The sequence below is a fragment of the Oncorhynchus mykiss genome, chromosome 21 (assembly GCF_057628025.1).
Source record: "Oncorhynchus mykiss isolate SJ-2025 chromosome 21, ASM5762802v1, whole genome shotgun sequence".
Lineage (NCBI taxonomy): Eukaryota > Metazoa > Chordata > Actinopteri > Salmoniformes > Salmonidae > Oncorhynchus > Oncorhynchus mykiss.
In genome coordinates, this window is record NC_143042.1 from 22063129 (window position 1) to 22090058 (window position 26930).

The 26930-nt window shown below is 40.9% G+C and overlaps 1 protein-coding gene across 1 annotated transcript in view; it reads right to left on the reverse strand.

The window, feature by feature from the left end:
• Nucleotides 1-284: 284 nt before the first annotated feature.
• The window catches only part of mdfic (MyoD family inhibitor domain containing), a 28413-nt gene continuing 1767 nt past the window's right edge, over nt 285-26930 (reverse strand). Inside the window, exons 3-5 of the mRNA XM_021577487.3 lie at nt 25809-25937; nt 9276-9578; nt 285-3039 (exon numbers count right to left, since the gene is read on the reverse strand). Coding sequence (XP_021433162.1) covers nt 2786-3039; nt 9276-9578; nt 25809-25937 — 686 coding nt within the window. The 3' untranslated portion in view covers nt 285-2785. The remainder of the gene's footprint in view (nt 3040-9275; nt 9579-25808; nt 25938-26930) is intronic.

Consider the following 26930-nt stretch of genomic DNA (forward strand, 5'->3'; position numbering starts at 1 on the left):
GAATAAGGCTATAAAGTAACAAAATGTTAAAAAGTTAAGGTGTCTGAATACTTTCTAAATGCACTGTATGTATAACATACTGGTAGCTTACGAGCAGATCGTTTCGTGCTGTAGCCATGTGTTCATCCTGTTAATCTCATGCCAATGCTATGTATGGCATGAAAAGGAGTGACAAAACAGTTGGCTAAAGTGCCAAGGGATCTGCTTCCATGCCAGGAATTGTTACAAAATGGCTCAAAGCAAATCTGAAGACAAGCGATAAAAAGTCAAATTTACAATGTTCATTCTTATTTTTATATTTTTTATTATTTCAGACATGATTCTGAATTAATGTACAATAACCTACAAACTGTGTTGTATGCTAAATGCAGTGAAAAGAGGTATTCTAGAAGATGGAAAAGGTGAAGACGGTACAGTATATCATATACACAACTAGTGGACAGAATATAAAAACATACTACAGTTAGAGGGAAAAAAAAGATAAATACATGTAAATACTATGTCTTCACATTATCTAGTGTTGTTCCTGTTCATAGGCCTGTATAGCCAGAAGAAAATATCCAGAGAAAGACCGCGTTAGTTAATCATACAAATGTTAAGAGGTCTGCGGCTTAGTTTCATACAGAGTGCGACTGAACACTATCTGCTGCGGTGGTGTCCTTCCAACTCCTTTAAACATAATGACAATCCACCATTAGAGAAGCAAGCCTAAGATCTGACAGCACATGATCTTTGATGGTGTGAAGTGAAGGAACTTTGCCATTTAGAAAAGCAACACACTAATGAGTCCCTGTGTTAAGTATCACTAAAACAACATCAAAGCAAATCTTTGAGACTGAGAAAGTGATTCACCAAACTCAACTTGATACACAGAAGAAAAAAAAAATCTGCTGAAAAAAAAATGTTGTTCATTAGTTTAGGATTCTCTTCTCTGAATCTGACAGTCCAGAATATTTTCTTATTGTGTTGCGAGTCATTCACTTGTAATCCAAAAGCCGCTTATGGCAAACAGGGTCAGCCATGTTTTAATTCCTTATCACTTTCTGTTACTAAAGAGTGCATTTGAACAAGTAATACTGAGGCAGTATCCCAAATACATGCTAAATAACATCACAGAACTAACAGTCGTACCGTACAGTATGTAATCAAAGTGGAGCGTAAGACTGAGCAAATAATTGATTGACAACAATATAAAACAATGATTGTAGGGAACAAAATGTTATGACAATGATAAAATGTTGCGCAATTCACCAGTCGTAAAAATTTCTCATCCCTTGTATATTCCAGGAAGCCAGTATTTCCAATGTATATCCAGTAAATTCACGGCTTGAAAGACTGACAGGTGAAAACCATGGTGATGGTCTTCAGGATAGACTAAAACCATTATTTCCAACAATATGGCTTTAACATTGCGTGAGGGCACACGCTACAGTATAACTCAAATGTGCATTAATCATTAGTTATATCAGGCCAACAATCAGACAAGAATACTACTACTCATATCTGGAGTGAACTGCTGACGGTAGGCCTAAATCAAAATCTCCTCTGATCTAATAACAGCAATGGCAGCATACTCCAAAGCCTGACAACCCAGATGTCCTTGAACTCCATGTTAACCCTATGGTTAACCCTGCCTGTCATCCATCAATCCTTCTCAAAAGAGATTTGTTGATACAGGTAGATATTAGCAGAAGTCTCTCGTGGACAGACTACGTAACAGAAATGGTTTCGTAACATCTTCCAAAAGACTCTGGGATGCGACGACAAGCAACAGAGATTTTAGTTGTGGGTGTCGGAGATTAGCATTGGTTATACATAATGGAGCTCCCCATTTGTGCAGTTTTGTAAGTAACTCAAGCACACTTGAATCCGAAAGACAACTAAAACGTGCCCTACAAAGCACGTACATTATTTACATAGTTGAAATGTTACAGAACAAAAACTGATATCTGGATTAAATACATGAACAGAAAAGGTATACACTAATCTACCCGATTTAGTGCTGATCTTCAAACTTTCTTTACATGAAGCTTTCCAATATTTCTTTACATGGAGCTTTTCAATACGTATAATTTTGCACACTACAGTAGATATGGACTATAACTACGGCTGTTCTGTTGTTACACATTGTTCACGAATGTGTCTCGTAGTTTGTATACCTCTAATTGAAGGTGTATTAATATGAGTAGGAAAAACACATCCCAAAAAACAAAAAGTTATTACAGTGTCATACAGTACTGACTAAACACACTAAAAGGCTGCTAAATATCAAGGTAGAACATGTATTCCTTTGGTTTAGTGTCAGGAATTTACATTTTGGTAGTGAAAAAAGAAGAAAACTTTCAAGGCAAAGATGTCAGTCGGACAGTATTCCTGAAATGATAGAGATGATCTTCCTATCCAATAAGGCATCTAAGGTAATACTTTTTAAAGAGCTGATTAACATATTGGTCAAAATTAAACACACACTTTGGTAAATATTTTTTTTTTTTCATAAAGCATGTTTATACTTGTGGTACGTAACAAAAAGCATTTATAAAAACTATTTTTGGCCCCTGCTTGGCCATGTTGGCAGAGAGGCCCAGTGTAGATTAATAGATCTCTCTGTGTGGGCTTAAATCAAAGGCACGCACTTGTACACACACACATATGCTAAACACACACACCTAATTGGCCCACACACACACTTTTCCTCTCCCTCCCTCCCTCTCTGCTGGAGCGTAAAGTACAGGTAGCAGTAGCACTACGGCCAACATTCCCAATCCCATCGCCATCATGGTCCTTCCTATGTGGGGAAGCAGATGCCACAGCACTCCATGCAGATCTCCAGGCAGTCGGAGGACTCGCAGCAGGCGTCCATGATGCCACAGTCCATGTCGTCGCAGGGGCAGTTGCAGTCATCTCCCATGTCCTCAGCGCAGCAGCAGCAGCAGCAGGCCTCCGAGGTGCAGGTGCCACAGCTAGCCTGGGCCACCACCATGTTGCACAGGGTCAGGAACTCACAGAACAGACAGGCCAGGATGCAGTGGACACAGCAGTCTGGGTCCAACACACACCATGTCCATAGAGACGGGTGGAGGATTATGAAAAAGGATGAAGGATGGATGAAAAACACAGAAAACCACACAAAGCATGATCAAATACAAAGAAAACAAAAACAAATGTCTTAAAAGCCAGTGGGGGAAAAAAATCTGATTAAAACCCCTGCCTGGAACAGAGCGAGTTAATCCCTGGTCTTTTGTAATCAGAAGCCTTGAGCAGGGCTCAGGCAGTTATACAGTCACAAATCAGACTGGCCAATTACTTTGACACGTACAGTATAATAACGTCCTTACAGTAAATAAGTCAAGATAAGACTATCACTATTGACTGACAAAACAGATGAAACCACAGAATGAACTGGAACAACAGTAGTATATTGTAGTATATAGTGTGTGTGTGTGTGTGTGTGTGTGTGTGTGTGTGTGTGTGTGTGTGTGTGTGTGTATTCAGGTGCATAAGAGAGAGTGCAAGCTGAGTAGAAGTTGCTGACTAAGCAGGGAGGAGGAAGTAGAGCCAAATGGAATCAGGGAAAATTCCAAAGGGACTGAATTCCACTTTTGGGTTTTGATTAGCAGCTTTCTAAATAATTGGGGCATTATCATGCAAATGCACAGACTTGATTACGTAAAGCTGATTAGCAAAGTCCGAATTCTTCTCCCTGGCAAATTGTTGTGCTAATGCTGCCGTTTCTCTCATCACTGATTAACATTTAACCTCTGTAGACCTTTTACGTGTCTGGTGATCACTGTTGTTTTCCAATGAACGGATGGAAAACCCTCTTCTCTATTTCACCAATAAAACAGCTGTTTTATTTTGTGGAATTTATTATTCCGTTTTTTTGTTCAGTGGTGTTAAAACATTTTACAGAATGTAAGTGATGTCATGCACTAACATCCGTTACATGAAAGTCAGATGGTACACAGTTAAAAAAAAATAAAAAGACGGATGGATGGACAGATTTAGGCAAAACAATAAGTAAAGAACAGGTAGAATTCAAATAATTAAAGCACATGCAAGCATTTTAAACAATGTTAGTTGAAATGGAGAGACATCTTTGTAATAAGTCATGGGTACTAAATCACAGATCTACTCTGACATGCTGTTTTCTGTACCATGCAAGGAGCCGTGAAGGTTCTCCCCGCCACACTAGAGGTGGACCGATTATGACCTTTCAACAAAGATTATTGGAGGACCAAAAAAAGCCGATACCGATTAAATCGGACGATTTCTACATATATATTTGTAATACTGAATGAACAATGAACACTTATTTTAACTTAATATAATACATAAATAAAATCTATTTAGTCTCAAATAAATAATGAAACGCGTTCAATTTGGTTTAAATAATGCAAAAACAGTGTTGGAGAAGTGCAATATGTGCCATGTGTGCCATGTAAAAAAGCTAAACATTAAGTTCCGTGCTCAGAACATATGAAAGCTGGTGGTTCCTTTTAACGTGAGTCTTCAATATTCCCAGTTAAGAAGTTTTAGGTTGTAGTTATTATTGGACTCTCTCTCTCTCTCTATACCATTTGTATTTCATATACCTTTGACTATTGGATGTTCTTATAGGCACTATAGTATTGCCAGCCTAATCTCAGGTGTTGATAGGCTTGATGACATAAACAGAGCTGTGCTTCAAGCATTGCGAAAAGCTGCTGGAAAACAGAGGACAGTGCGGTTTGAATGAATGCTTGAGCCTGCTGCTGCCTACCACCGCTCAGTCAGACTGCTCTATCAAATATAAAATCATAGACTTAATTATAATATAATAAACACACAGAAATACGAGCCTTAAGTCATTAATATGGTCAAATCCGGAAATGATCATTTCGAAAAACAAAACGTTTATTCTTTCAGTGAAGTACAGAACCGTTACGTATTTTATTGAACGGGTGGCAACCCTAAGTCTAAATATTGCCATACTCTGCGTCCAAAAATGCTGATTATCGATTGCTATGAAAATTTGAAAAATCGTCCCTAAATAAAATCGTCCAGAGCATGCACCTCTACCCACACTGTAGTCAAGGCCCAGCAGAGCTTTGGAGATGCAAGACATTGATATGGATAGAAAAATGCCAGTACAATCAGTGTCTTTGCATAACTTTCATCAGACGTTCTCAGCCTGTCAGAAAGACAGGGCTCCTTTTTGACTGCCACAAAGCTTGACCAGTAGCGCTGTACTGGACACAAATCAGAGAATGCCAACATGAAACGATACAAACGGGTTCACCAAGATGTTTGAACGCTGATTATCATAGGCAACTACAACAGAGACACTTTAGAACAAAAGTATCATATTTCCGCATTTGAAATGATTGTTATTGAAAAAAACATTCATAATTATTGTGCACCGTATTCTAGAACTTAAAACTCTGTACTACTAGAGAAAGCGAAAAGCAGAACTTTGCCAATGTCAAATGATGAAACCTCAAAGCATCTAAAACCTTGAAAGACGCTTTACGATAATTAAGCTAGTACCAGCACAGTACACTATGTTCTGATACAAAATGATCTAAATAATGTCCATAGCATCAAGCAGTTGGGGCATCTTAGTTAGCAATTCACTTGGATGTATAATTCAACAGCAGCGATTAGTGAAAACCTTACAGAAGGGGGCGAGGGGGGCTGGGTCATGTACACAAGAACGCCAGACATCTCTCCTACCACAAAGAAAAATACGGCACAAATTGACACCGCCTCAGTGAGAGAGCGTTCATGTTTAATGTCAGGCCGCGGCGAAGATGCCCAGATTCTGGAGGGCCAAAAACAGCGGCGAGCGCCTCAGAGGAAATAGTTTGAGACATCTGGAAAAAACTCCAAAGGGAGCAGCATGACATAAAACAAGCTGGAATGGGTGCACACCATCGAGCCAAGCGAAAACATTCAAATGAAGAGAGACTGTTGGGTGGAGGGCCAGTATACTGCCTAGCTGCCTGCCAGGCACAGGGAGGGAGAGAGGGAGGGTGAGAGATAGCAATTGAGAGGAGAAGCCCACCCCATGCAGTAGTCTTTAGAGTGCAAGTCCATAATGCATGAATGAGGGTCAAACTTGTGGCTACGGGGAATATACAGACAAACCAAGATGTGAACTTGGCGCAAAGAAAGCATTCCAAATTAGTCACCACAAAGGCCTTAAAAAGTATTGAATGTGACTTAAAAAGGAGTTCAAATCATAATTGATTACACAACAAATAAAAACCACACAAGGCCCCAACCGAACCCCGGCCTGACTAAAAGACGAGCGGTAAACGACTCTTCAGTCAGTAGCGTACACAGAACTGTTATCACAGCTTCATTTCAGTGCCAGAGAACATGTGCCAAGAATGCTCTGCTCTAGAATCCCCTGAGCTAGGTTCTCTTCCAGTGGAGCTTTATTCTTCTAGTGTTCATAGGGGCTGTTTAGTAGCTAATTTCACAGGCAAACAGATTATGGTAATCCATGTAAACATTAAAACACAACAGCTTGCTGTTATACGCCGGGAAATAAATACTTGAGTGTGAACATATTGATTTAGAAAACACAAGTCGAAGAATAACCAACACAAAAGCTGTAATGAGACTTATTGAACTGTTGCTGCTATTTTTCTTTGCCAATTAAGACATGGAAGAAAAACATGACGCCTGTGGAATACATCATTGGTGAATATTTAACTTGTATCATACCTTTTATTTATAGGGAACTCTATAACTTGTTAGCCTGCTGCATATTTCAAATAGCTTAACCTTGGTGAAGACAAACAATCTCAAATTCCCCAATTCATTTAAAACAGACTTTACAGTGAGCTCCAAAAGTATTTTGTTGTTTTGGCTCTGTACTCCAGCACTTTGGATTTGAAATTATACAATGACTACAAGGTTAAAGTGCAGACTGTCAACTTTCATTTGAGGGTATCATCCTGGACTATCTATAATCATGGTAGCCTCCACACTAATGAAGACGTGTTTAGAAACATCAGTCTTATTTACAATAAAAGTGACTCCAAAATGACAAAATCCATTATTTACCATTCATTTCTATTGGGCACAAAACAATCTGAAACACAACCAAAAACAAACAGCAAATGCATCCAGCAAGTCTGTAGGAGTCACAAGCTTGATGTAATCATTGCATGCTATGAATATGGGACCAAATAATAAACTTTTGATTACTTTAATACAGATAGCTGAATTTTGTCCCAATACTTTTGGCCCCCTGTACAAAAGTGCTGTAATTTCTAAACGGTTCACCCAATATGGACGAAAATACCCTAAAATTAAAGCTGGCAGTCTGCACTTTAACCTCTTGAAGCTAGGGGGCACTATTTTTATGTTTGGAAAAATAATAACGTTCCCAAAGTAAACAGCCTATTTCTCAATACCAGATGCTAGAATATGCATATAATTGACAGATTATGATAGAAAACACTCTAAAAAGTTTCCAAAACTGTCAAAATATTGTATAAAATATTGTATAACAGAAATGATATTGCAAGCGAAACCCTGCGGAAAATCCAATCAGGAAGTGCCTCTTATTTTGAAACCCTTCTGTTCTTATGCATGCCTATCCTCCATTTAAAGGGATATCAACCAGATTCCTTTTTCTCTGGCTTCCCTAAGGTGTCAACAGTCTTTAGACATAGTTTCAGGCTTTTATTTTGAAAAATGAGCGTGAAAGATCACATTGCGTAAGTGGATAGGTGGGGGCTCTCAGAGTGAGTTTTTGCGCTACAGAGTAAAGCCGCCATTGTCCCTCCCGCTGTTATTGAAAAACCTACACACTCGGTTGATATATTATCAAATATATATTTTAAAAACTACCTGAGGAATGAATATAAAAAACGTTTGACATGTTTCTGTGGCCATTATGAAGACTATTTGGAATTTCCGTCTGCGTTGTCGTGACCGCTCTTTCCTGTGGATTTCTGAACATAACGCGACAAACAAACGTCGGCATTTTGGATATAAAAATAATCTTTATGGAACAAAAGGAACATTTGTTGTGTAACTGGGAGTCTCGTGAGTGAAAACATCCGAAGATCAAAGGTAAACGGTTAATTTGATTGCTTTTCTGATTTTTGTGACCAAGCTTCCTGATGCTAAGTGTACATAATGCTATGCTATCGATAAATTTACACAAACGCTTGGATTGCTTTCGCTGTAAAGCTTAATTTCAAAATCTGAGACGACAGGTGGATTAACAAAAGGCTAAGCTGTGTTTTGCAATATTGCACTTGTGATTTCATGAATATTAATATTTTTTTGTAATATTATTTGACTGTTGCGCTATGCTATTCAACGGTTGCTGACGAAAATGATCCTGTGAAAGGGATGGGTAGCGTCAAGAAGTTAACCCCAGTCATTATATCATTTGAAATCCAAAGTGCTGGAGTACAGAGCCAACATAATAAAAAATGTGTCACTGTCCCAATACTTTTAGAGCACACTGTATCACATATTTCACACTTATCTATTATTTTTTCTCCCTCTTCCTCTATAAGACAAAGTAAAAGACAAAGCGAGAGGAGTCAGAGACGAGGCGATGATAAGCAAGGAGCAGCAGGCAGGTTAGATAATGGATAGCAGATAACAGATAGCAGACAGCTGTTACAAGGTAAAAAGAGGATGCGTGTGTGACTCCCAGACAGAGCCAATGTTAATGAGGAGCCACAGTAAGGCTGGAGACTGGAGGACAGACATAGGCCCATGCAGAGGGAGGGAGGGAGGTATGGAAGGAGGGATGACACTTAGCAGGCACCCTGGGCGGCTCATCCTCATTAGAAGGTCACACCTTACTGACCATTAGTCATTCAGAACACCAATTCATTACTGCACTCACCGCCGCACAACACCTGAGAAAATGATGGCTCCCCCTGAATTCTAAAATACATCCTTTCGGTTGTTGTTGAGGAAAATAAAGCCATACTAAGCAGGTCTTGACCAAATGAAAGTACACTTTCATCATTAAAATAAGAGAACCGAGAGAATCTGTCCATTTTTGACCGTCTTTTCTGTCCTCTCGAACAAATGGAATGTTAATGGTGGAAGACCTGCACTAAAGGTGTTGATGAAGTGCTAGCGGAAAGTCAAGCCAAGCAGATGAGGGATGTGTGTTCATTGTGTGATTATTAGTCTGTGAGTGACTCTAATGACCTTAAGTTGGAGCACAGTACTTACCTCCTAGTGAGAGAGTGTGTTCTATATAAGACAGAGTGTGTGTGTACAGTCGGCGCCCAGCACTTATAACTCACCCTCTGGTAACGTCCCAGGCTTGTGAGATCCGGTGGAGCTTCCCTTACTCCGTCTGCTGCTGTCGCTGTTGACCGACAGGCTGGAACGAAGCTGGCTCTGCATCTTCTGGGAGACGCCGGGCGATGGGTGCTGCTTCCTGTGCTGCTCCGCCCCACAGGAACATTGCCGGCGGATTCCATTGCCGTTACTCAGGCCGGTGGAGGATTGGTGGCCATTTTGACTTCTGTCAGAAGCAGCATCTTCTCCCTCGTCGGGCTCTCCCTGCGCAGAGGCGGTTGGCTGGGGCAGCGGCTGAGGTTGAGCTGGATGGGGAAAGTTATTTAAAATGTCACACTCCTCTCTTTTCAGTTAGAGAGCACTTATTGTGCTTTCAGCATGTTTGACTGAGAACATGCCATTTATTCTCTACTAAGGTTTTACAGCTAGATTCTGAGTATGAGAAGGCTGTTTAGAACGTTCAAGGTACTGACTGTCTTTGTTATGTTGGGTGCTCATGACAAGTATCAAATAAGTCACTTAAGAACCATTTTTTTGTAACCCTCAAGATTTCTTGTTTTGATACCATCAGAACGGATACCGGAATCCCGAGGGTAAACCTTCAATAAGTGTCCTTTTTTTGTACTGCCATCATGGAACCTTAACAAATAAAGGAGAACTGAAGAGGATTTACAACCCTCACACACCCAAATGATCACACAGTACAGTATCCCTGTAGGTGAACAGTGAGTGAACAAGCATTTTCTTGGAGAAGCACCCAGGTGAGTTAAAAGAAAGACTGATCCTGCATTCCTGCCCCTGCTACAGTAGAGTAGTGATTTCCCTTCCCCATTCTCAAAGCTCTGGCTCTTTACATTCTTACAGTCGCTCCACGTGTGACAGGCAGCAGCCAGCCATGAAGAGTCAACCACCGAACGAATGAATGTCGGGCCATCTGATAAAATAAAGGGAGCGGTGACATTTCCAGGGGAAGAAGGAGAAGAGACTCCTGCACATCCAGCTCTACAGGGAGATAACTCCTGCATTACCTTCCATCTGCATCAGAAAGGAGAGCGAAGTAGCAGCACGGTGACTTATTGATCTCTGTTGAATTATTCATCTCTTTTTTTTATTTTTCACTAACTCTGCATTTTAGGGTGCGAGTGCTGCACAAGCGGCGGCCCGTACAGCAATACGACACTCTTAGGGGAACTTTGTTGGTGACAGCCACACGATGTAGTGTTGATTTGTAGAGTGCTACTACTGTACCTGAACTTCTCCAAGTCAAAGTGGATGCGCCAAACAGCGATCTGCATACGCCTGTTCTTTCGTTCTTTCTTTCCTGTCTGCTCACCAACTAGTGCAATTATTGTTAACAAGAGAAAGGAAAATCGAGTTCTAGCCCACCTCTTTTTTACAACACACTCAGCACCCAGGGAGACCTCTCTGACGAGAATGTAGATGTAAAACAATGCAATTAAAAACAGACACTGCTTTGTCTCCTCGTACAGCGGTCCGCACGCCGCCTCTATAAACAAATATAGACTTTTGGGATCAGATTTCTATGCAATTTGAATTAGACAACTGGTTGGCACAAAGGAGAATTCATTATGCTCCGATTTAAACCCAGGTTGATGGATTTGACAGCTTTTTACGTGACATTGTTAGTAAACTACGGATGGCTAACAAGAAGATTCAACAATTGCTTGTTTTCTTTCACAAATATCCACATGGAACTTGTGAGATATCAACTTTGTTTTTATATAGTGAACATCAACAATCTATTCTGTAATAAGACACATTTTAACAATGGAATTCAGAATCAGCAACGAACAAACCATACTATAACTAGTACAAAAGTTATCTTAAGCTGGCCTCCCGAGTGGCGCAGCGGTCTAAGGCACTGCACCGCGTCACGACAGCCTCGGATTCGATCCCAGGCTGTGTCACAGCCAGCCGTGACCGGGAGACCCATGAGGCAGCGCATATTTGGCCCAGCTTCGTCCAGTTTAGGGGTGGGTTTGGCCGGCCGGGATTTCCTTGTCTCATTGTGCTCTAGCAACTCCTTGTGTCAGGCCGGGGGCCTGTAAGCTGACCTCGGTCGTCAGTTGGACGGTGTTTCCTCCGACACATTGGTGCGGCTGGCTTCCGGGTTAAGCGAGCAGTGTGTCAAGAAGCAGTGGGGCTTGGCAGGGTCATGTTTCGGAGGAATCATGGCTCTCGACCTTCGCATCTCCCAAGTCCGTAGGGGAGTTGCAGCAAAGAGACAAGACTAACTAACCATTTTTTTAATCATTAAAAAATATATAATAAGTTCTCTTCAGCTCAATACCCTTTACTGATGTAGCCTACTGGGTAGGTACAAACACAGTATGTAGGCAGGACTATGTGACGCCACACTCTGGTCTAAAAGACGACACTTGCCTATGAAATAAATTACCCATAGCAGCTTGTGTAATAAAGCAGTCTCTTTTCTCATACAGAGGTCATGGAGGCATCCACAAACGACCAACCCACAGTCTGTCTATTCTCTGCCTCAGCCAGCATAATTACCTTTCCCTTTGAAGAAAGTCAAGCTTTCAATTTACAAAGTATAAATAGTTATTAGGAAACCACCGCATAAAAAAGCAGCGGTTCGGGTTTCCGACACACTAGAAAGCCTAGAAAGTGGTTCAACTGCGAGCCTACGAAGACACATTTCCAAGGACAGGTTCCCAGTCTCGTGGAGACCAAGTTTTATTTTTATCCAGTGAAAGCAATGGGAGACAAAGATGAATGGACAGGAACAGGGTAATATTCATAATCATTGATCACGGTAACGATGATCCTGCCAAAGATGATGGCATGATGAACCATGTAACCACACTGAACCAAGCCAGCTAGTAGAATATACTGTAGAACTACTTCTGGTAATAATAGAGAAATAGAACTAGCAGCAATAGATAATAACAGTTAAACATCAACTTGGATAAGAACTGTATACTCTATAGACTGGGTATACAATATAAATGCCTATGTAATATAAATGCACTGCAAAGTCAGTGTTCCTATCCGGACAAGGAAACATATCCCCCATAAAAAAAAGGAACAACTCCCGCTAGTTGAAATAATCATAAGCGATTAAAATTGAACAGTTGTGTGGTTTACCACAAAAACTTGTTCGGAGCTGGTGGACATACACAACCTGACAGATCGCATTAAAACACCATGTTTAGGAAAGGAGGGGGGGGAAACACTTCCAATTGGACTTCTAACCACCCTATTTCTAACACATCAACAACTGTTGAGAGTGTACATCTGTAGTTGAATAATACATGGAGTAGTCCTCTACACAGGCTGTCAAACATATCAGATGGAACTGGGGGGTGAGTGGTTCTTGACTGTCTAAGCAGCATCCCAATTTGGTCCCTTGTATCTGACAGGCTCAAATATCTTGGGAGCATTTTTAAAAAGGCCAGTGTTTGATGGATTCATGAAGAACACACAAATATAATTGCCATTTGTCACCAAGTCTTCAGTGAGTAGTACACGACGCCATGGGGACCGCAGCGCCATTGCGCCTAGAGAGCGCTACGGTCTGTGTGCGGGATCACTCTGTATGTAAAACTGTGTATAAACACCTACTTTTTTTTATGTGGCAAAAAAAAAGAGGTCCTATAGGAAGAATTCAAAATTGCACCCAGAAGACAAGGAGCATATCACACGGACCCAACAGGAAGACAGAGGAATATGTATGAACATCAACTCAAATGTGCTGCATAAACAAGAATTCTAAAATAGTTCAGGTACCGGAAATATAACTAAGAGGTCAAAACAGGGCAGCTTGGAAATTCTAATTTGCACATCACTACACTATAAGTCATAGGTAAGGCAGGAGCTGGATAGGAGTGCAAAAACTAGAGTGGTGTTTCTATGGCTCAATCCTTTTTAATATTAATGGGGGGAGAGAGAACAAGTTCTGTTTGCAGAGACCTATTAGGATGCCTATCATAAGTAACATACAGTTAGTTATTCAAATGTCACATGTCAGCAGGCTAAACAGATCCATCCAGCCCCATCTCCTAATAGCTAGCTAGCTACACCATGCTTGTGGTTAGCGAGTCAAAATGCACTGTGGAAAGTGGAATACTCACAGGAAAAATAATACAAATATGATAAACAAGATGTAAACTAATCCAATTCAAAAACACGAAAGACATTTAAAATGGTAATTCTTCCAGTAACGTGTTTGTTTATCTTTGTACTCTTTACATATGTACATATTATAAACATGTCTTCTGTACATGTTCTGGCCTTATACCTGGTTGATCGAAATGCTAATTTGTGAATGTGCCAATGACCTAGCAGCGGTCTCATCATCCCCTAAACAGCCTGGGGTGGCGTTTCCCCTCCTAACAAACACCCCTGTAATGTCTGGCTAGCTGGGCTGCTCAATCCAAAGGGATATATTTTCTCATTTGAAATTATACATCTCCCATTCCCATATTTATAGACGCAAAACCAGGGGAATTATATGTAGAGAAGGGGGGGGGGACAGCACCATGAACGTTATTACAAAGGCTCCGCTTTAAATTTTCCTTTGGAATATCAAAGCTCATTTACAGTTTGACCTTCCAACTCTGTGACAAGGACTTCCTTTATTGTGTCGAAGGACAGGTTGCTGGAAGGGACAAGCAATGGCAGAATCATCATGATTTGTCCTTTCGACTACCCCAACTCAACACAACCCAGGCTGTGATCAATGTACTTGCGAGTATCTGGCGTAAAATAAAAAGCATTTTAATTGCATTCAAATTGATGAAATAAAACAAAATCTAGCGAAAATGTTGGGAGTGTTAGGGTGCTGTAGCTTAGAATAGCCTGGATAAGCTAGTCCAACTAGCCTAGTCAAACTGTAATTAATGGAGACTGACCAGCATTCACCAAAAAACTTTAGTATAGCAGGAAGACATTCAGGCTGTGATCGGCTTGTGTGAACGCATCCGTAGTCGTCACAGCCCAAAGCTTGTAGACTGGATGTGTCTTTTTGAGTGTATTTATATCAGGGACTTCATTGGTTGATTATAATATAATATTTATAAAACAAAAAAACTAAATGAGAAACAATGACAATACTTTTTAGCTAAGAACTAATTAGGGGAAATGTATCTTGCTTCAACAGAATAAAACATGTGACAATCTCAGGATGACTCTGTGGTGGTTGTCGTGGTAATGTCAGATCACTCCTATACTAAAAAAAAAAGTAACCTTCCAACTGATCACAGCTCTATTCATCTTAGCCTAGTGGCGATGGGCCATCTGTGCCTGTTGAGGGAACTAAATTACCTTCTCTGATAGGATACTCTATCAGCAGGATGTGACATGTGATGTGACAGAAGTATTAACTCTATTAGCCCCCCTATCCTCTATTCTGATGGTATTGTATAATATAGAATCTAATTCCTGGAGAAACACCCATATCTACACTCATGTCTTATTTTCCTGCCGTTTTGAATGAGGAATAAGTCACTATTACTCAGCTCTTTTTCACCGTGGCACACTTAATTCTCTGTGACAAATTATCATTCAAATTTAGGTCTTCAAATGTAACCTGCTGTCGTGATCTGACACTTGGGTGTTTTAATATTCTGAGCCATCCTCTCTTTCCCTTGTTTCCACTCTCTTTCCTTCCTCATTTTAGACTGCCTCGCTCTCACGCTCTTGATAACAATGACAAGAAAGCAGGGCGTCTGGGATTTACTAATTTCAAATTTGGTAATTTCGCCGCTGATTGAGGGGTAAAAAAAATAACCCCTTCGGACCTTGTTCTGCTTAATTACATTTTACAGTGGAGAAGGCAACTTGAAAGACAAGAGCTTGATTCGACGACCTGAACCTTTCAGGCGCTCTTGGGGAAGGTGGAGCCGATCATCAATTATCCTTCGATTTCAAAACGGAACATTTGGTGAGATGAATGTCTGGCTGCTATCTAAATCATTAAAAACACCCAATGAGCTGCCTTTTTCTCTTAAATTAATCACATTCAGAGGAAAATCATTCACATTGTGCAAATGCCAAAAGCGTTGAAGTTCTTCTATTTCCCCCTCTTGTGTTGTGTAGAATTTAGTGTGCTGCTAATTTGAGTGGTGCTAATGTAGCATAACAGAACAGATCAAGGGCATCCACCACAGCCTTAAAACCTGAGTGCAGCAGAATGACACTTTTCTCCCTCCTTTTCATCTAAGATAGAAAAAAAGACCTGCGCTGTGATTCTATCTTAAGCTTTATCAAATCCCCATTTTTTTCCCCCAATCTGTTTCCATCTGAGAGCAAAAGAGGAATGTAGTAAAATCAAATGTAAAAATGTCTTCACAAGTTTGAGAAAGTGCACATCTTGCACAGATTTAGGCTTTACACAGGCAGCGACCACATTTTCTAGAAAGAACAATGATGACGTGACTCAGAGCAGGCCTAGGGGAGCTACCAGACTCTATACTCGCAGAATGCTCCACCCTCTCTCTGACGACTCAAAACCAAAACTAAGCAACAGAGAAGTTGAGTGAAGAGGGGGGGGGGGCATGGGTAAGGAAGTATTTTCAATTTCAGTTGAAATCGATGACTCACAGATTCCACCAATTTCAAAATCTCTTTGCTGAAGTTAGCCACAAGTTCCACAGGAAACTGACTTGTTTGAAATTCAAAACGGGGCGCAATGCATCTGGAGGGAGGACATTACTGTACTAACAGCACCTGAGGAGGACAAATCATTTCCAAATTAACACACAGCAACAACAAAAAACGACAAAAGAAACTAGGCAAAACTGAGCCGTCCAAAACAGCCAGCAGGTATAGGGTCTGTATGGGGCAGTCAGTCTATAAAAAATATCTATAGACATGGTTCCTTTATTTGCTCAGTATCAATCTGAGCATTAACCAGAGCTAATGGGACAGCTGTGGGTCAATGGTCTTTGTCTTCATAGGTGCCAATCAGGGCCTTAAGCTGTGTGATCAGACTAGGGGACAGAGGTGCTAGTCTGCCTCTGAGTGGGTTTTTAACGGAGACGGCCGTATTGATTTCAGCTCTAGCCGGAGAGCGCCGTCTGCACTGTGTCTGAATGGAGCCAGCCCAGCCAGGTCCCCAGTCACAGTCCAGTGATCAGAGCCCTGACAGAATGACCTACCAGAGAGGTGGTGAACCTGCAAACACCGTGGGGGCAACATCACTCGAGATCTCTGTAATAGAAAAGGGTTTTAACCTTAATGTCGGAGCCAAAACCCTGTTAGAGGCCAAGTAATCCCCCCTGCACCGCTCTCATTTGAAGTGGGCCCCTATGTGTGTGTGTGTGTGTGTGTGTGTGAGAGAGCGAGAGATCTTTCCCTCTCTCTGCTCCAAGGCACTACCCCTGTGCTGTGTTGTGGGGTTGGTTTGGGAGCCAACAGAGTGGAGCTGCACTAGGGCATTACTGTTCAGGGAATGCAGCAGAGCCTTTGTAGTAGAGTTGATACAATGGAGCTCTGTGTACACCTGCTCTGACTGCTCCAAGAAGACAGGTAAACTAGGGAATGCGATCTAGGCCTGTATGTTTTACTATTATTAGAAAAACTGACAATAATTTGAATTTGTTTGAGTTCTCAAATCCTCCCTCCAACAGTGCAAAACAATCGATCTTTGGTTCTCCATAGTCTTTGTTTCTTTTGTTCTCCATAGCCAAAAACCTTGTGTGTTTGAATTATGACAGTGATATCTGATATCCACATATTAGAAATACTTGTGTATGAGATTTCAGTACATAAATGGAGGTGTGCATACACTGGAAAGTATTCAGACCCCTTGACTTTTTCCACTTTGTTACATTACAGCCTTAATCTAAAATGGATTAAATAAAAATCCTCAGCAATCTACACACAATAGCCCATGACGACAAAGCAAAAAGAGGTTGTTAGTATATTTTGATAATTTATTACAAATAAAAACAGAAATAGCTTATTTACATAAGTATTCAGACCCTGTGCTATGAGACTCGAAATTGAGCTCAGGTGCATCCTGTTTACATTGATCATCCTTGAGATGTGTCTACAACTTGGGAGTCCACCTGTGGTAAATTCAATTGATCAGACAAGATTTGGAAAGGCAAACACACACCTGTCGATATAAAAGGTCCCACAGTTGACAGTGCATGTCTTTCGGAGCAAAGTACAGAGAGATCCTTGATGAAAACCTGCTCCAGAGCGCTCAGGACCTCAAGACTGGGACAAATGTTCACCTTCCAACAGGAAAACGACCCTTAGCACACAGCCAAGACAATGCAAGTGGCTTCGGGACAAGTGTCTGAATGTCCTTGAGTGGCCCAGACAGAGCCCGGACTTGAACCTGATCTAACATCTCTGGAGAGACCAGAAAATATCTGTTCAGCAACGCTCCCCATCTAGCCTGATAGCTTGAGAGGATCTGCAGAGAAGAACGGGAGAAACTCCCCAAATACAGGTGTGCCAAGCTTGTAGCGTCATACCCAAAAAGACTTGAGGCTGTAATCGCTGCCAAAGGTGATTCAACAAAGTACTGCATAATGGGTCTGAATACTTATGTAAATGTGATATATTTTTCATTTTATTATTAGCAAAAATGTCTACAAACCTGTTTTTGCTTTGTCATTATGGGGTATTGTGTGTAGATTGATGAGGGGAAAAAAACAATGTACGCATTTTAGAATAAGGCTGTAACCTAACAAAATGTGGAAAAAGTCAAGGGGTCTGAATACTTTCCGAAGGCACTGTATCTAATCTCTTTTTTTGTTTAAAACATCCACAATGAATAGGCTTCAACACTTCTGGAAAAGCTAATTGGAATGCTTGAAATTTCCCAGATGAAATCCATCTACAGCAAGACAATGAGGAAATAATTACCACAGAGGTAGAATTACAATGGCCATTTTAATCAACCCCTGTGCTACCATTTCACCCTATTTATACTGTTTTTGATTCCATGACCCACTGGTAAGTAATCACTTGAAAATTACACCTCTGTTTTTAAATGGGCCCTTGCTTTAGACATTTTTTCAGTATAGACGGGGGTCTACTGGATTACAATAAAGATTTAGCTCTTGGATAACAACAACCACCATGCTGTTCTTTTTGGCAGAAATACTAGCACAAAAAAAAGACATTTTTTTATTATTATATATATATATATATAAATAAATAGATAAAAAAGTTTCTGAAGTTCACAGGACCTTACCCTGTATACTAACTAGGATGTCACATTTTGCATTTGGGTCTAACTGATCTTTACACAACACTATTCAAAACATTGACGATACCTGCATGTCCCACTATTCTGCATTCATTTCATAGATGCTATATTGAGGCATCAATAAGCAAGAAGAAAGCTCTTCTGCAACATCCACCAGCGGAGCAATAATTCATCAACATACATCTACCATTGGAAGTGTCAAATATTAAACTTCCTAAAGGTCATTTCTACACCCGGGTAATAACCTTGAAGCTTCCCGAGTAAAAGCACAATCAGGGATTCACACAAAGGCCACACTAATGTCTTTCTTTTCAAGGCGACAGCCATGTCATTTGACCTCACGTCTCTTTATCCACGGAGAGAGCACTTCCAACTATTTGACAATCACAGTGAATAATGTGGCGATTAAACACCTAAAACTGGCGTTAGATCATGCCAATTTATTTAAGGCCCGGACCTGCAGAGCCAAAGCCGCCTGGAGAAGATATCAGCTGAGTTTATTCCCCTAGGGGCCGAGCCACACAAGACCCTGCTAGCTGCCACATACTGGGGCCTTATAGTTGAAGGGCTCTAACAAGAAACAGTGACCTGAAGATACATGCCCTTTACACTTTGCATATTAAAAAAGGTCAGAAATAACTTGAGCTAAATAAACAAGTTTAACTGTTAAAGAGTAAGTAATTAAATAACTTTTTTTCAGCGAAAACCAGATGTTTTCAGCTAAGTTGTAGTGAAACTCGTCAATTCCGGTATTAATTTTAACAGTGATATTTTGGTCTTTTAGTAGAAAATCTAGCTCTTTTTGACTTTAGAGGATTAACTCTACCTTGAGAGGGTTCCTCTATGTCATCTCAATGGACGGGTTCAGTATGAAATACACTCCCTTCTAGATGTGCTGAGTGGTACCACCTCAAGGCTTCCCAATCTCTATAACTGGCAGTCTGCTTAAACAGCTCATTGTTAGTTCACTGGTTGTGAGTTCTAATCCCACAAAGGGCAGATATTTTTCCTGTGCCCATACACTTTTAATTCTGAAAAGTGAAACCATACCTGTGAGGGGTCGCCCTGATTGTAGTTGTAGATTTTCATACAGTACCCAAGAACGATCTGAGAGTTAATTTGACCATTGGAAAAAGAGCTACTTCAATACTGCAAATTTAATTGAGACCCTAATTTTCATTTTGAAGGTGAGAACTTTTTTCTTTCCAAAGCAAGAACGCAATAAATGTGAGTCCACATTTCATAGGTTTTTTTTGTGCCCCATGGGGGATTTGAACTTACACCGCAGGTGGCAATAGATAAAGAACTCAGCGCCTTACCACTGTGAGCCAACTGTCTAGAGCCTAATATACTCGCAATGCACAGAATTGTATTATCAGAGTTTGCCAGTGGACTTCTGGTAAGTATGTTTTAGTGAGAAAGTGTTGGGATCAGGTACAACTAAGTTTACCCAACCACAAAATTAATATTTAGGAGCATTCCCCCCCCCCCAACCACAACTTCTCACCTGAATGCATTATTTTGGGGGGGAAGGGTTTGGGCAAAGGTTGAAATTGGGGTCAAAGTTACCATTTAAGACAAAGACAACATGTTCAAGTAACAAGCGCCAGCTTTTCTGTTTGATTCAGGCTAATAAAAACAACAGACCAAGACAAATCACATGCAGCCTAGGGTACCCAACAAGTTGGAAATCGGACAGAGGGATGAAAGAAAAAAAGGAATAAATTGGCACTATGTGGTCAGTCAGATGATTTCCTGTTTCAGTAAGTCAGGGCTTCATTAGAATCAACCAGACCAGTTTAGTGTTCATCAGCTCCTCGCCCTGGATATCCAACATTGCATTCTGCAAGCTAACTGTATATTCAAAATATTTTTATTTCCATTCAATTTGCTAAACAGAACCTCTATACACAGATTAGGTTATCATCATTATTTGAAGTGACTAAAACATGTTCCTGTACCTTTCCCTCAAAAGGATATTTGTCTTCTCCCTCACTTTCATATTCCCCAAACACTCAGTCTGTGGGGGGTGACTGCAACTACTACATTAAAACTGTTATTTTTAGATGAAAGTGATGCATTTTACTTGCCAGTAGTGCATTACATACATTACATTTTTTTCACCTTTATTTAACCAGGTAGGCAAGTTCTCATTTACAACTGCGCACTGGCCAAGATAAAGCAAAGACAAAAAACAACACCGAGTTACACATAGGATAAACAAAAGTAGTCAATAACACAATATACAAATCTATATAGTGTGTGCAAATGGACTAAGGAGGCGAGGCAATAAATAGGCCATAGTAGCGAAATATTTACAATTTAGCAAATGAACACTGGAGTAATAGATGTGCAAGTAGAAATACTGGTGTGCAAAAGAGCAAAAAAAGTAAATAAAAACAACATGGGGATGAGGTAGGTAGTTTGGTGGGCTATTTACAGATGGGCTATGTACAGCTGCAGCGATCGGTAAGCTGCTCAGATAGCTGATGCTTAAAGTTAGTGAGGGAGATGTAAGTCTTTTTTTTTTTTTTTTGCAAATCGTTCCAGTCATTGGCAGCAGAGAACTGGAATGAAAGGCGGCCAAATGTGGTGTTGGCTTTGGGGATGACCAGTGAGATATACCTGCTGGATTGCGTGTTACGGGTGGTTGTTATGGTGACCAGCGAGCTGAAATAAGGCAGAGCTTTACCTAGCAAAGACAGATGACCTGGAGCAGGTGGGTCTGACAACGAATATGTAGAGGGGGCCAGCTGACGAGAGCATGCAGGCCGCAGTGGTGGGTGGTACATGGGGCTTTGGTGACAAAGCGGATGGCACTGTGATAGACTGCATCCAATTTGTTGAGTAGAGTGTTGGAGGCTATTTTGTAAATTACATAAATGAAGTCGAGGATCGGTAGGGTGCGGGCAGCATTCGGTTGAAGAGCATGCATTTAGTTTCACTAGCGTTTAAGAGCAGTTGGAGGCCACAGAAGGAGTGCTGTATGACATTGAAGCTCGTTTGGAAGTTTGTTAACGTTTTTGGGATAGGGGGCAGCATTCGGAATTTTGGATGAAAAGAGTGCCCAAAGTAAACTGCCTGCTACTCCGGCCCAGAAGCTAGGATATGCATATAATTATAGATAGATAGATTGGAATAGAAAACACAACACTCTAAAGTCTCCAAAACTGTTAAAATAATATCTGTGAGTAGAACAGAACTTAAATGGCAGGCGAAAACCTGTGGAAAATCCATCCAGGAAGTGCTATTATTTTGAAATGGGTGTTTTTCCATTGAAAGCCTATCCACCATTTAAAGGGATGGGACCCTGTTTCCGTTCCCCATGGCTTCCACTAGCTGTGAACAGTCGTTAGACATTGTTTCAGGCCTTTATTCTGTAAAATGAGGGAGAATGATCAGTTTCAATGAGAGGCCATTGGAATTTCCCCAACCTGTTTGGTGCGCAATCCCAAGAGCATGCCTCTTGTTTTTCTTTAATATTGACGACGCTATTGTCCGGTTGAAATATTATCGATTATGTAGGCTAAAAACAACCTGAGGATTGATTAGAAACATCGTTTGACATGTTTCTACGAACTTTACGGATACTATTTGGAATTTGTCTGCCTCGTGACCACATTTGAGCCATTGGATTACTGAACAAAATGCGCCAACAAATGGAGGTTTTTGGATATAAAGAGGGACTTTCGAACAAAACAAACATTTATTGTGTTACTGGGAGTCTTGTGAGTGCAACCATACGAAGATCAAATGTAAGTGATTAATTTTATTGATATTTCTGACTTTCATGACTAATCTACTTGGCTGCTAACTGTTTGTAATGTTTTGTGTGCTGAGCGCTGTCCTTAGATAATCTCATGGTTTGCTTTCGCCGTAAAGCCTTTTTCAAATCTGACACGGCGGCTGGATTAACAAGTTAAGCTTTATTTTATGTATTGCACTTGTGATTTCATGAAAGTTAAATATTTATAGGAATATTTATTGTTAATTTGAATTTGGCACTCTGCAATTTCACCGGAAGTTGTCGAGGTGGGACGCTAGTGGGCCAGATGTATACAGAATGGTGTCGTCTGCGTAGAGGTGGATCAAGGAATCACCCGCAGCAAGAGCGAGATCATTGATATATACAGAGAAAAGAGAGTCGGCCCGAGAATTGAACCCTGTGGTACCCCCATAGAAACTGCCAGAGGTCCGGACAACAGGCCCTCTGATTTGACACACTAAACTCTGTCTGAGAAGTAATTGGTGAACCAGGCAAGGCAGTCATTTGAGAAACCAAGGCTATTGAGTCTGCCGATAAGAATACGGTGATTGACAAGAGTAGAAAGCCTTGGCCAGGTCGATGAAGACGGCTGCACAGTACTGTCTTTTATCGATGGCGGTTATGATACGTTTAGTACCTTGAGCGTGGCTGAGGGGCACCCGTGACCAGCTCGGAAACCAGATTGCACAGCGGAGAAGGTAGGGTGGGATTCGAAATGGTCAGTGATCTGTTTGTTAACTTTCAAAGACTTTAGAAAGGCAGGGCAGGATGGATATAGGTCTGTAACAGTTTGGGTTTAGAGTGTCTACCCCTTTGAAGAGGGGGATAACCACGGCCGCAATCCAATCTTTAGGAATCTCAGACAATACGAAAGAGGTTGAACAGACTAGTAATAGGGGTTGCGACAATGGCAGAGGATAATTTTAGGAAGCTGATTTGTATGGATCCAGATTCTGCAACTCTTTCAGGACATCAGTTGTCTGGATTTGGGTGAAAGAGAAGCAGGGGGGGCTTAGGCCAGTTGCTGCACGGGGTGGCAGAGCTGCTTACCAGGGTTGGGGTAGCCAGGTGGAAAGTGTGGCCAACCATCCTCCAAAATTCCATGACCATCACAACCCTACCTACACCAGCTAGCTACAGTAGCTACCTTGGTTTGACAAGTTCTTGCTTCGAAATCCTTTTTCGAAGCTGCTCCAGTAAACAAACCAATGGCAAGTCATTAGCGTAAGACCGAAAAGGCGCCCAGGAAAAGTTGAACATTCTAGAAACAAAGAGCTACTGTGTCAGAATGTAAACAATCCTCTAACCACAACTATATGGATGGAAGCAATCGGGTTGTTGTTGCTATTAGCATTGCTGGAAACCACACTCTCCTTATGGAGTGGCAAACAACAGGGGTTTAGAGGAGTTGGATTTGCTGCTTTTTCTGATTCTACTGCTGTACTATTCGGACCTGTAACGTGGATAATCAAGTCTGTTTCAAAACGGTAAATCTTGAGGTAATGAGATTTACTTTTGCCAAGAGGCTAAAGCAGTGTGATTTAAGTGTAAAATATTGCTTTGGCAAACTTTGCAGGTTAAATGACAAGCAGTAAGAGTCATTGTGAGTGGGTTAATAGTGACACTTGAAGACAAGAGATTGGTTAGTAGTGAATTGGCAGAACATTCTGGATAGAATAGAACAGGTTGTTTCTATTATCACAGTTCTAACTCAGTGGGACTCAGAGTTGTAAATAGGGTGTGACATGTACTTTCCATTCAAAAAAAAAAAGTGAGAACTTTCCAATCAATTTATTTTAGTTTCCCCTATTATTTCTGATGAACAAAAGGGCACAATGATGCATGAGGAAGCATTTACATTGCTTAATACTTTACACTTGTGGGAATTGAAATGTTTTACAGAAGAAATATGAAATGCATAACCATTGTAGCAGTTGAAAGGGAAGAGTTTGGCGATAATGGGACAATTATTACACTAAAGGTAAAGATACAACAGTTCACCAGACAAGACTGAATCCAACCATTACACTTGATTTTCTATACATGTTGCCGCATTTGTTGATAACGAAATCTGAAAATACACGGGAGACATTCAGTAACATGATAAGACTATTCCTGGAAAATGTGGGGTCGGTGCATCATAAGACAAACAAATGACAGGGGTTTGGTTGAGGACTAACTGGTGACCCCAAGTGGCCACACACACCTCTCCAAAGTGTGCACAATTCCTAAGCAATTTCAATGCACTTCTAATGATTCAAAGAACAGCCTTCAACTCTTCTTGTCGAGCACGGTGCTCAAGTTCAGAATGCCCGCCAGTCGAAATCCATACAGCGCTGTGAAGAACATAGCCAGAGCTCTGACGTCATGTATAGCATGTTACTGTACAGCCACTATGTTCCAATTTAGACGCTTATTAGTGACATTTTCAACCCATATACTGGTATGAGTGTAAAGGGTTTGGAAACAACCAAGTGTGTATCACCTTAACTGCAAAATAACCACAGATTGCTTTGCTGTTGCTATGGCCCCTTCTCTCCTTTCATTAGTAACTGAATATTTCAACCAGGTAGCATATTTACATTTTAGTCACTTAGTACAGGGTTTCCCAAACTCGGTCCTGGGGGCCCCCCTGGGTGCACATTTAGGTTTTTCCCTAGCACTACACAGTTGATTCAAATAACCAACTCATCATCAAGCTTGGATTATTTGAATCAGGGCCCCCACCAGAGAGTTTGGGAAACCCTGATTTAGCAGACGCTCTTATCCAGAGCGACTTACAGTTAGTGCACTCATCTTAAGATAGCTAGGTGGGACAAACACATATCAGTCAATAGTATATATTTTTTCCACAAAGTAGCTATCAGCAAAGTCAGCGCTAGTAAGGGAGATTTCTTTTCACAAATAAGGAGAACTAAGCATGTTATCTGCTTCACTCTAAATATGGCTACAGTGCAAACACACTAAAACACTATACGTGCCTTCTAAAATGATTTAAGTGCACTGAAAGGTGAAACAAGTGGGCCTAGACAGTCAAAGCCAAACCACAACAGGATTTCCTCACTCACACTACAGAAAGCTGAAGGGTTGGAAGAGCAACCAGTGGGAAACATGCCAACTATTCGTCATTATGGCAGAATGAGAGAACGTGCATGTTACTTCATCCCATGTTATTTATTTAGACTTCAATACCATCTTGCCATTTCTCTCTGAAACTGGGAGGGTGACTTTTCAGAGGGACCATCTGTCAACAGGCATACGTCACTCTGCCACAGGGCCTAGCAGTGACAAGTGTTGATTGATGATGCCAGTTTATGACAAGTCCGAAGGTTCTGACAGAACATGGTCATGACAAAAACATTACTCAGGTAAGATAGCTGGGCTTGGCTACTGCACAAGGCTATACATGTTTAGAGTATTTCTGTCATTGTTTCTGTCAATGTGTACAGTACAATTGTTAGGTATTGTGTTTTGTGTGGATCCCATTAAAGTAACAGATGAGGATCTGGGCAAACACGTAATAGCAGGATTTCCTGAGGTGCCCCTCATTGTAACACTTACTTCGAACAGGGTCACAATAGGTAGGGTTTTCCCCCGTCACGTGACTTTGTACTTCAATGGACGTGCCTCTGGGACACGATGTTCTGGATGGGTTTGTAGTTTCAGATGATTCGTTACTGCCACAAGCATCTAGGATCAAAGCACACAACATAAGAAATTGAACAACTGTTTAGCCTAAAAAGAAGGGTGGAGGGAGAGCACGACAAACAGATTGTTTGCATGCCCTCCGTTGAACAACTCAACTGGTCAAAATAAAGATGCATTATGTACTTCTATTCAGAAACAGATGTAAAAGGTGATGAGAAGGTCAACTTCGGTGGACGTAATACTAATTCCAGAGACAGAAGGACAAGCCAAGCCAAGCCAGGGCTGCCTTATTTTTGCCAGAGAAAACATTGTCCCTTTCCGTTCCTTTGTCGAAAGGTTACACAACAGAGTTGGGAGCAAGGCGGTTCAGGTAAAAGCCAATGCCAGATTTCTGGATCTAATTTTCTCTACTCCCGGCTGTGCACTACCTGCCAAGGTTGTTAGAGCCATAAAAACAGCATTCATCTACATTGAAAAACGTATGTAGGTAAAAACCTGCTCCAATAACTATGCAAAAGGTCAGCCCGTCTCTCTGAGTGACGTTATTAGTACTGTGTGTTCCCTCATCAAATACTGTACATTAAATGATCATTGCAAGAGTGCCATCTCCATTCCTGCTGTGTTTAGCCAATAGGCTACAACAACAAAAAACATCTACAATGCCTTTATGACATACAAAAAGAAAGGAGAACCAAGGCACTCTTCATACAATTAATTAAAATGCCTTTATTTGTATGGCATACTCAATGGAAACAAAGTTTTACATTTCTCATGCGTTTAGGCTGCATGGCTTTCGTCAGGGAATCTTTATGGCATAGTTGAAAAAACAAATTCCCGGTTGCTTCAGACCAGATCCTGTTTTTTGTTTTCTTCTTCATTTTATGTTTTGGTTGTAACCATAGCCCTTTTCATGTTGTTTTGTTCTGGAAATGAAGGTGATGAATGGCTCAGCACAACATGGCAAATGTTATTTTCCTTAGCCGGATGATGTATTTGTTGCAGGCCTGTAATGCTGTCGCTCTGTTTAGTAAGCAA